We start from the raw sequence: 12,270 nt of genomic DNA on the forward strand, positions 1-12,270 counted from the left end.
TTCATGCCTCACTGTAAAGCAAGAAGTTGTAAGCTGCTTAAAATGAAGAATATGCGCCTAAGACCATATAAAAGAATGTGCAGAAAAAACACCATCTCACTCTTACTGTTTCAAATAGTGAGGAAGCACAAGGCCGCGCCACCGCTCAGAAATTGTAAACGCAAGTTCAAGGGAAAAAAAAGGTCCAGTTTCCAGATCCAATTGCAGATAAAATCATAATTTTATTGTTAGTCTCTAAAAAGAGATACACAATGCAAAAAAAATAAAAAATAAAAAGCAGAAACCTCCGTGTCACCTAACAATAAAATCACAATTATAATTACAATTAGATTTAGAAGCTGGACCCCTGTTTATCTTGAACTTGCATATATAGGAATTCTTTATATATTCACTTATACGCAAAAAAATATACAAAAATACAATTAATAGGAAAATATATAGTTATGTAATATTTCCACTTCATACCTGTACAATGTTTCCTGTATTCTGATCATTGCCAGCAGTAGTTTCCTCGGTGTCTATGAGATTCTCTGTGGGGACGTTCTGCACTGGTTTCAGATAAGCGATTTCATTCTGCTTGGAGTCCAGAGTCACACACACATCATATGAGAATGGGAAAGGTAAACTGGTATCACTGATCTCAGAAGGACATCCCAGGGTGAACTGAGGATACACATTTCTACTGTATGCCCCATAGCTTGTAGGAGTACTTGATTTTCTGCACTTTAACACTATAGTGATTAATACAGTCACGATGAACAAAATTGAAATAAGAGCGATGGAAACCACCAAGTAGAAAGTAGCATTAGAAGAAGTATTAGAAATATTAGGTTGTTTCTTAATTTCTGGAACAACTTGTTGAAAGTTTTCAGCCACAACTAATTGTAATGAAACTGTACTTGACAAAGATGGGACCCCATTATCCTTCACCAGAACCATGATCTTTTGTCTTAAGGTGTCTGTGTCCTGAATGTCTCGTCCAATTTTGATTTCACCAGTATTTTGGCCAATGGTGAAAAATGAAGGATCAGGAACTTGTAGTAAGTGATAGGAGAGCCAGGCGTTGTGTCCAGAGTCAGCGTCCACTGCAATCACTTTGGTGACTAGATAGCCTTTCTCAGCAGAGTGAGGAATAAACTCAAATAATGCTGATCCCTCAGTGTCTGGTGATGGGTAGAGGATCTTCGGAGCATTATCATTATTATCAATGATACATATCCTCACTGTGACATTACTGCTTAGAGGAGGCGATCCACTGTCTTTAGCCATCACCTGGAACTGAAATTCCCGCAACTGTTCATAGTCAAATGATCTCTGGGCGTAGAGAACTCCACTTATAGAATTAATGGAAATATAAGATGTCACAGGAATATCGTCTACGTTGCTATTTAGAATGCTATAGCTTATTTTCCCATTTTCATCACCATCAGGATCTGAGGCCCGGACATTATGTATGGATGTACCTGGTTGGTTATTTTCTCCAATATACAGAATATATTTCATCTTCTCAAAAACTGGAGCATTGTCATTGACATCTGAGATATTGAGCTGAATGGTTTTGTTGGTAGACAGTATAGGAGATCCGCCATCCATACATTGTATGGTAACATTGTAGGAAGGATTTCTTTCTCGGTCCATGCTAGCTGCAGTTACCAGTTTATAGTAAGTACTAGAAGATGGAAGTAGCTGGAAAGCCAAAATATCTGAGATGTGACAAATGACTTCACTATTCATCCCAGAGTCCAAGTCCTGGACATTCAGTAATGATATGACAGTTCCTGGTGGTGAGTCCTCTGGAATTGATGCTGAGAGAGATGTGATAGTTATTTCTGGGGCATTGTCATTGACATCTATCACTTGTATTGACACTTTGCAGTGGGTCACATATCCTCCACCATCTTTTGCCTCCACAGTGATTTGATAGGAGTCCGATGTTTCATAATCCAAGTTTCCTATTACTTTGATGTCCCCATTGAATGAGTCTATAGAAAATAACTGTCGAGCATTGTCAGAAATATGACTAAAGGAATAAGTTATTTCAGCATTGGACCCTTCATCTTCATCAGTTGCATTTAGATGAATTACAAGAGACCCAATAGCTGCATCTTCATGTAATCTTACACGATATGTATCCTGATTAAACATCGGCAGGTTGTCATTAAAATCATGGACAATAATCCTGACTGTAGCAGTGCTTGATTTCTGTGGGTTACCTCCATCCAAGGCTGTTAATACTAACTCATAGTCACTCTGTTTCTCTCTGTCCAGTGACTTTTCTAGAATAATTTCTGGATATTTAATTCCATCTGTTGTAACCTTTTCTCCAAGGCCAAAGTTCTCATTGCCACTCAGTGTATAACTTTGTATGGAGTTGGTGCCTAAGTCTGGATCTTGTGCATTTCCTAAAGGAAAACGAGCCCCCGGTGAGGTGAGCTCACTGATTTCTACTTCAAAATGATTCTTAGAAAACATCGGTGAGTTATCATTCACATCCTGGATTTCTATGGTGATTGTGTAAAAAGTCAATGGATTTTCTATTACAGCCTCCAGGTTTATAAAGCAGATTGGTTTATTTTCACATAATGTTTCTCTATCAATTCTGTCTGATACAAATAAGTCTCCATTTTCCAAGTTAATATTAAAATACTTAATTTTTGCTTTTGAAATCAGTTGAAATTTTTTATTTGCAAATTCATCCACATTTAATCCCAAATCTTTTGCCACATTCCCAATTACAGATCCTTTCTTCATTTCTTCATGGACTGAATATTGTAACTGGCCATAGGTATCAGTGATAAAGAAGGAAATAAAGGAAAATACCTGATATATCTGCTGCCATTGTTTTCTTCTGCTTCTTGCTATATGATTCATTTTCAGATAGATGTGATCTAAAAGTTTCCTCTGCTGTAATCCACAATAAGGGAATATTATTCCATAAAAATCGAAATCATCAATGAAGATATTTCTTGTAGTCCAGACTGCAGTGTGTCCTCTGGAAATGTAACTGTGCTTCAATATATTCTGCTTTGTGAGAATACAGTAAATTTAGTAGATTTTTCTTGGTAGGCTAGAAAACATTTCATGCACAGTCTAATACTGCCGCTTAGTGTTCAAAGATAATAACTGCAGAATTTTTTGGAATGGATTTTTTAACTAACATAAAAGTTTACATACATAATTGTTAAGTACCGTAACATGAAATTGAATAAAATTGTTAAAGATATTTTTTTCATTTCCTATTTTTTAATTTTAGAATGAAGACTGATTCAAGTCATTTTCAATTATAATGTAATTCTTTAACAACAATAAAACATAAATTAAATAATCTCTTACTAACAACAGTACTCTATATTTATATTTGGAACTAAGTATTTTTTAAGGATAGATTTAAAAAAAATTTCCCTCTTTAAAATTCTATTTATGATTCTATTTATCAATTTAATTCTATTTAGATTTAATTGAACATTTAAAAAAAAGTATTAAGAACTTTTGGACTGCTGAAAAAACTTTATTGCAGAGGTAAAACAATTTTAATTTTATTTTAATGAACGCTTGAAAAAACATGGAGTTATATAATAGTAGTTGGCAATTAAGCTGATAAAATAAAATTAAAAGGAAGCAATTAGTGTGTATTGGAATTCTGCTGGCATATGATGGAAAACTGTGCAAGTCTTAGGATATTTTTATTGAAACAATTTTGGGGTAGATGCAATGTTTTCATCTCCAGTTATTGTACTTTATTACAAGGCTAAGACAAGCAAAAAAAATGTAATTCTGGTGTTTTTATTTCTTTTTCTCGCTACGTCATTTACCGATCGTAATGATTTACGTTATACTTTGAAAGATCAGACATTTCTGAATGCGGCAATACCAAATATGTTTATTTTTTTCATTGTTTTATTTTTAATGGGGCAAAAAGAGGGTGATTTGAACTTTAGTGTTTTTTTAATTATTTTTAAAACTTTATTCAATATTTGCCTCAGGAGACTTGAAGCAGCAATCGTCTGATCACATGTGCTGTACATAGCAGGGCTTTAGCACCGCTATGTATAGCAAAAAACATGATCTCCTATGAATGCCGGCCATTAGTCAGCATTCACAGGAGAATAAGAGTACCGGGATGACAGGCACGGGGCTACAGCTATCAGCCTTAGCTGCACTGATTAGCGAGAATAGGGGAGACCCCACATTGTTTTGTTTCTTTTACTTATTTATTTTTTCACTTAATGCATCGGAGCTTACTGTACATGTTTTTTAATAAACAAATAAAAAATTTAAGAAATGGCGCGTTTGCCCCTTACTTTTCCTAACCAGCTAAAACCGATAGCTGGGGTCTGGTGTTAGAATTCTAGGAAAGGACCAATATCCATGAAGTTTCCCAAGCTATTAAAATCAGCTCATAGCTGTCTACGTAGCCTTTACTGGATAGTAAAGGAGGGACCCCTCCAAAAAAATGATGTTGGATCCCCACTAATATTAATTAGTAAATGAGCAAAGGCTAAACAGATAGCTGCAGGCTAATGTTAATAGGCTGGGAGAGGGCCATGGATATTGGCCCCCCTCTCAGACTAAAAACACAAGCCCCATCCATTAGATGTGTGAAGTTTGGCACCTAATCTCCACTCTTCCCACTTGCCCTGATGCGAAGGCAAGTGGGGTAATAGTATTGGAGTTGATGTCAGCTTTGTAATGTCAACTGACAACAAGCTCAGGGGTTAGTAAAGGAGAGGCATCTATAAAACACTCCCATTACTAATCCTATAGTCAAAAGTAAGCAGATACTCGGAGAAAAGTCCTTTAATTGAAAAAACTCTCCCCACAATAACCCTTTATTACCAATTTATTAACAAAAAATTTAAAAAAAATCACAATATTCCTCTCTTGTTCACAGATTTTCCATACAGCTGATATCCCACGCCAATCTGGATGGTTTGGGGAGCGGTCACATCAGTGATGCGACCTCTAGCCACACCAGCTGGCTTCTACTGAGCTGAGCATGAGAACACAGCTGCATGTGACCGTCAGTGATGTAATTAAGGTTACCGCTGGCTTCTCACAGGCAGTGGTTCTCACTCTCAGCTCAGTGTATCTTTCATGCATGGCTGAGCGGTCACATCATGCCACTGCTCAGCAATGCATCCATATGAAGCAAAGTTGGAGTATGTAGTGGGACATATGGATTATTGGCGGACAGGTCAGAAATACTGTGATTTTTTTCTATTTTATGTTTACATTAATAAATGGGTAAAAGGGGGTTGGGGTGTGTCTATTTCAATTAAATACTTTTTTGTGTTTATTATAATTAAAGGACTTTTTCCTGTGTTTGTATTTTTCTGACTTTTGATTACAGAGTTAGTAATGGGGGTGTCTTATAAATGCCTCTCCATTACTAACCCCAGGACTTGGATTCAGTAGGCATAAAACAGCTGACATCAATCCCAAAGCTGTTACCCCACTTGCCTCTGAATCAGGGGAAGTGGAAAGAGCTGGGGAAATCTCCAGAATGCTGGGGTGGCTCAAGGGTGCTATTTTTGGGCTGGAGAGGGCCTAAATCCATTGGCCCCTCTCAGTCTGAGAATGAAACCCTCGCAATGATGTCAGAGGGGAGAAGGAGCCCCTCCATCTCCCTGCCTTCTAAATGATGCAATTGATATCAACAGCAGCATTTAAGGGGTTAAACTGCTGGGAGCATTGGGGGCACCACTCCTGACAGTGAGAGCTACATGTCAGCTGTCATGTAAGCTTAATACACTGCAGTGATCGCGAGCACACATCTCCTCCGTGTCTATATGTCCAAGGTCGGGAAGTCATTACTAACATGGACATGCGGATACGTCTAAAGTCGTGAAGGGGTTAATGGACTTTTATTTTAATGCAGAGTAAAAATGTGTTCATTGCATGGTACATGCTTATACATATGCAAAAATTTATTAAAGCATTTTTGTAAAAATAATGTTTTTTAAAAGGTAATAAAGGGAAATTTTTTGATGATTTAATTATTTTTGGGGGGTAGATGGGTATTTTTTTTATTCCTATTACGCTTTAAATTCTCACAGCAGTGTCCGTACCTAACTTTTGATAAACTGCATAAAATTATATAATTCAGCATGCTACCAATTCAATGCAATTTCCAGTCATGTTATCAGATAGATGAAAGGGATAATGTGGATATGGTCCGCGCTGCAGAATAATTGAATTTGGAATTAATGTGGAATATCCTGATGAAGAAGTCGCTCAGACTTTGAAATGCATTGAATAAACCACCTTTCTTTATGTGAAACACGTTGGACTTTCAATTATTCGGCAGCTCGGACCATATCCACATTATCCCTTTCATCTATCTACTTGCTGACCCATGGATCTGCTGCAGCAGATTTTTTACACACTTTGTCTTTTGCTTCATATGGTGAGTAGAATCTGACTATACTAATTCTATTTGCACCAGATAAGACCCTATTTTGCGCTGATCTCTCCAGCAGTATTTTGTCAGTCATGTTATTAAGCAGGCCTGCACAACATACATTCCACAGGGCTGAAGGTTCCCTTGCAGCCTGAAGAGAGCTGGGAGACTCCAGTTCTCTTCTTCTTACACCTCTTCTTCTTACACTTATTTTTTATTTTATTTTACTCACTTTACTCTAGAGCCATTTATTCCACAGCGCTTTACCGACATCATCAACGCTGTCCCCACTGGGGCTCACAATCTAAGTTTCTTATCTGTATGTCTTTATGGTGTGGAAAAAGAGTGTAGAACATGGAGGAAACCAGCACAAACACAGGGAGAACATACAATCTCTTTGTAGATGTCCTTTGTTGTATTTGAACCTAGAAACCCAGTGCTGCAAAGCTACAATGTTAACCACTGAACTGAGCCACTGTGCTGCCCATAATATCTTTAAGATGCATATACATTTGAATACATGAGTGCCAGAACAGGGGTAGTGGAGCGCTCATCAACCCCTGCCCTGATGTGCAGCCGTGTGTTATGGTCAACACGCGGCTGACTAGATCAAAACTGCTTTTGCTAACGCAGTGCTGAATACTGCACAAAAGTTGCAAGGACATGATAAGGAATGGTAAGCGCTCCATGAAGAAGCTGAAGATTATGTTTCCTGTTTCCTGACAATTACTATAGATGGGTGGGGGTGAAAGGGGGTATGGGACAGGGTGTTACTATCAGCACACAATATGGCGAAATGACAAAGGGCAGTATACTAAAAGGCAGTGAGCAGGGGGAATATTATGGAGAGAGACAGTGTGGGGGGTTGCTATACAAAAAGACAGCGTGAGGAATATTATACAGAGGGGCAATGTGGGGGATATTAATTTTGAGCACAAAGTACACTGAGGGGCAATTATTTTTTCAGAGATGCAACATGGAAGATATTTTTATTTGTGGAGCAGTATAATGAAACTTTCATTTTCAAGGGCATCGTGTCGAAAAGTGCTGCAGAAGATTGGAGAGGAAAATCTCATTATTGCAACTATACTGTATGGAGACAAAAGGGATAGGAACAACTTCTATCAGAGAATATGCCACCTATAAGGTATAAGGCATTGGTTTGGGCGCTGCATTCATTTACTGACAGTGGTTCTGGTGCTGCATTCATGTACTGAGTGGTTCTGGTGCTGCATTCATCTACTGATGGTGGTTTTGATCTTGTAATTGTGTAGCAATCTAAAACATGCTTCATGGCTATGTTAAAGCTGAAAAATACCCAAAACTTTTGTTGTGAGATTAGGATTTGGTGGGTGTCTGCTCTAAATCCTTTTCAAATACTCAAAACTTAATACTGGTGATGTATTCATATAAGTACTCCTTTACATTTTTTAGAGGCCCTTGGGATTGGTTCATTATTATAATGTCATCCTTCAGCAAAAGAAAGGTGTGCACCAGTTATAATGAAATCTATACATCTGTCTGGTGGTTGGATGTTGCCAGCTATCAAAGTCAACAATTATAGCCATTCAGCAAAAAAAATATGCATTCATAATATATATAAGGTATATTTGTGATGACACCACTTTCATTCTCAGTTATGCCAGTCATATTATTTGGTGGGTCAGAAGACATAGGCCATAGTTCATATAAATCTGAAGGTTGACTCTTGCATTGATATTTTTTACAACTTATTGTGCTGCTATCATTGGAAGACAGGGACGCTGGGTAATTGAACAATCAATGTTTGCTAATTTGTTGATCATCCATTATGCTAATCCATGCAGCTTGTTGACCTGCAAATAATTAAGGACAAACTATGCAGATTGATTGAATACTTTAACAATGAAAGATGACTGTTATGAATGGGTCATCGAAGAGGAAAAAATAAACAAGCTAAGTCTCAGAAAACCAGAGAAGTTGGTAACTATGCAGATTGCAGATCCCTGAACTTAACCGCACAACTAGCAGCAGTCGTGGAGCGTTCCTACGATGGTCCTAGATGCCTCATCACAACCGGAGAGCTACATAAGCCTAAAGCAGGAAAAGAGGAAAACTAACTGCCCCAGAGCAGACCCCAAAGGAACGACAGCCCCCCACATATATTGATGGTGAAACAAGATGAAATTACAAACAAAGGCAGGAAAATAGGCTGAGCAAACGATGGGGCCCGGCTAACTAAACAGGACAGGAAAGGAAAGACACTGTCTGCAATCTGCCAAAAAAAACCTCCAAAAATATTGTCCAACACTTCTGATAGCAAAAATAACCCTGAAGTCATCAGACTTCTACACCTATATCAGCACTCTGAAATATTCTGAGACAGAGCAAAAAGAGGCCAATCCAATAAGGGACAAAAAGCAGATTGGAAAATACTGATACATAGGAGTGGAAATTCAGCATAGCACCAGCAGGGGCAGGCTGACCACACAAGAAACTGAATTGACCAACAACTGCAAGTGTGAACAATAGCAAAAAGCAAACTTAACTTGAGAAGACTGGAAGAGAGCTGAAGTCCAGGACCTGAGAAGCAGACTGAATCACCAGCACTAGGATAGGGCATCGGCTGTCTTATATCCAGTCTGATACTCCAGAGATCCAATCGTTATCTTCCTCATCAGGTGGCAGATCACTACCACTTAAACCAACCTCACTACCTCCTGTCACCACCAGAGGGAGAATGGAAGGGAAACTCTCAACTGGTGGAGCAGAAAATGAGTTCATAACAGTACCCCCCCTTGAGGAGGGGGTCACCGAACCCTCATCCATGCCACCAGGCCGATCAGGATGGGCCCGGTGAAAAGCACGAACCAATTTATTGGCATGAATATCAGAGGCAGAGACCCAAGAATTATCCTCCTGGCCATAACCCTTCCATTTGACCAAATACTGGAGTCTTCGTCTAACCAAACGAGAATCCAATATTTTCTCTACCTCATATTCCACATTGCCCTTAACCAATACAGGATCAGGAGGCGCCGCCACAGGAACTACTGGCTCAACAAACCTCTTCAACAGTGACTTGTAAAATACGTTATGGATTTTGAAAGTAACTGGAAGAGCAAATTGAAAAGAAACAGGATTAAGAATCTCCAAAATCTTATAAGGTCCAATGAATCTTGGCTTAAATTTTGGAGATGCAACCTTCATAGGAATATTCTTAGATGACAACCAAACCATATCACCCACTTTAAACTGGGGACCAATGGTCCTACGCCGGTTGGAAAAACGCTGGGCCTTTTCCTGAGAGAGTGACAACTTATCCACCACTTGGTCCCATATCTGCTGCATTCTCACAACCACAGTGTCCACACCTGGGCAGGATGAAGATTCCACTTGCCCTGAAGAGAATCGAGGATGAAACCCAAAATTACAGAAAAAGGGTGACATCAGAGTGGCAGAACTAGCTCTATTGTTCAGCGCAAATTCGTCCAAGGGCAAAAATGAGACCCAATCATCTTGATTAGCAGATATAAAACATCTTAAATAAGACTCCAGGGTCTGGTTTATTCTCTCAGTCTGCCCATTGGTCTGGGGATGAAACGCAGAGAAGAAGGATAACTGAATTCCCAGATTGGAACAAAAGGCTTTCCAGAATCTGGAAACAAACTGGACCCCTCTATCGGACACAAAGTTCTCAGGAATCCCGTGTAACCGAACCACCTGTTGTAAAAACAAGGGCACCAACTCAGCGGAAGATGGCAACTTTGGAAGTGGTACAAGATAGACCACCTTCGAAAATCTATCACAAATCACCCAGATAACAGTCATTCTCTGAGAGACAGGAAGATCAGAAATTAAATCCATTGAGATATGGGTCCATGGCCTCGGGCACCGGCAGGGGCATCAGCAACCCACTAGAACGAGAACAGGGTTTCAACCGAGAACAAGTCCCACAGGACTGTACAAAATTCCTGACATCACGAGATAAGGCAGGCCACCAAAGCGACCGACTCACCAAATCTCTGGTACCAAAAATACCTGGATGACCAGCCAATGCGGAGCAATGGACTTCAGACATCACTCTCTTTCTCCACTGGTCAGGAACATACAATCTTCCCATAGGGCAACGCTCAGGTTTATCCTCCTGAAATTCCTCCAGGGCGCATCTCAAATCGGACGAAATGGCAGAAAGAACTACCCCCTCACCTAGGATAATAGGCTCGGTCACATTAAGAGAAACAGCAAAGAAACTCCTAGAAAGGGCATTTGCCTTAACATTCTTAGTGCCCGGAAGAAAAGAGACCACAAAATTAAAACGTGTGAAAAACAAGGCCCATCTAGCCTGTCTAGGATTCAAGCATTTGGGCGACTCCAGATAAATCAGATTCTTGTGATCAGTGAGGACCAAAAATTGATGTCTAGCTCCCTCCAACCAATGTCTCCACTCCTCAAATGCCCATTTCATGGCCAGCAATTCCCGATTCCCCATGTCATAGTTGCGTTCAGATGGGGAAAACTTTCGAGAAAAGAAGGCACAGGGATTCATCTTAGAAGTCACTGGGTCTTTTTGGGACAAAACAGCTCCTGCACCAATCTCAGAAGCGTCCACCTCCACTTGAAATGGAAGTGAGACATCAGGTTGCCGTAAAACTGGAGCTGAAGTAAATCTCCGCTTAAGCTCCTGAAATGCTGAGACAGCCTCAGGAGACCAATTCAACACATCAGCTCCCTTCTTGGTCAGATCAGTCAGTGGTTTGACAATACTAGAAAAATTACCTATAAATTTACGATAGAAATTAGAAAAACCCAAAAACTTCTGGAGAGCCATCAAAGAAGTAGGCTGAACCCAATCATAAATGGCCTGTACCTTGGCCGGGTCCATTTCAATAGTCGATGGAGACAAGATAAATCCCAAAAATGAAATCCTCTGTACACCAAAGAAGCACTTCGATCCCTTAACAAACAGGGAATTCTCCCTCAAAATCCGGAACACAGTCCAGACATGTTCCACATGGGATTCCCAATCACTAAAAAAGACCCAAATATCATCCAGATAGATGATCAAAAACTTATCCACAAAGTCTCGGAAAATATCAGTCATAAAGTACTGGAAGACAGAAGGGGCATTAGAGAGCCCGAAAGGCATCACCAGGTACTCAAATTGTCCCTCCGGAGTATTAAACGCCGTCTTCCATTCATCCCCATGCTTGATGCGAATAAGATTATACACCCCCCTGAGGTCAAGCTTAGTAAACCAGCAGGCACTCTTAACTCTGGAGAATAAATCAGACATCAGAGGTAAGGGGTACTGATATTTAACTGTCATCTTGTTAAGGGAACGATAATCAATACACGGTCTTAATGAACCATCTTTCTTGGCCACAAAAAAAATAGCTCCTAACGGTGACGAGGATGGTCTAATATGACCCTTCTCCAACGACTCCTTAATATAGGATCGCATAGCATCATGTTCGGGTACAGATAAGTTGAAAAGCCGACCCTTGGGAAATTTACACCCAGGCATCAACTCAATTGCACAGTCATAACTCCTATGAGGAGGCAAAGACACAGACTTACCTCACTAAAAACATTAGAGAAATCAGCCAGATAATCAGGAATATCATGAGACTGAGGAGAGGTGGAGAAAACAGGAGCGTCCCTAAGAACACACTGACAACCCCAACTCACCACAGACACAGATTTCCAATCCGAAACTGGGTTATGAGTTTGCAACTAGGGGAATCCCAGAACAATAGTACCATGCAAATTATGCAGCACCAAAAATTTACAATTTTCTTGGTGGTCTGGGGCAACTCGCATTATCACCTGGGTCCAAAACTGAGGTTTATTCTCCGCCAAAGGAGTGGCATCAATACCCCTCAAAGGAA

General features: G+C 39.8%; 1 protein-coding gene across 1 annotated transcript in view; it reads right to left on the minus strand.

The window, feature by feature from the left end:
- The window catches only part of LOC141083187 (protocadherin Fat 4-like), a 61,710-nt gene that overhangs the window by 14,815 nt on the left and 34,625 nt on the right, over positions 1 to 12,270 (minus strand). The window contains exon 5 of the mRNA XM_073567352.1: positions 466 to 2,904. Within this exon, the coding sequence (XP_073423453.1) occupies positions 466 to 2,904 (2,439 nt within the window). The remainder of the gene's footprint in view (positions 1 to 465; positions 2,905 to 12,270) is intronic.

The sequence above is a fragment of the Dendrobates tinctorius genome, unplaced genomic scaffold (genome assembly GCF_039654945.1).
Source record: "Dendrobates tinctorius isolate UK_male_01 unplaced genomic scaffold, ASM3965494v1 ptg000020l, whole genome shotgun sequence".
Classification (NCBI taxonomy): Eukaryota; Metazoa; Chordata; class Amphibia; order Anura; family Dendrobatidae; genus Dendrobates; species Dendrobates tinctorius.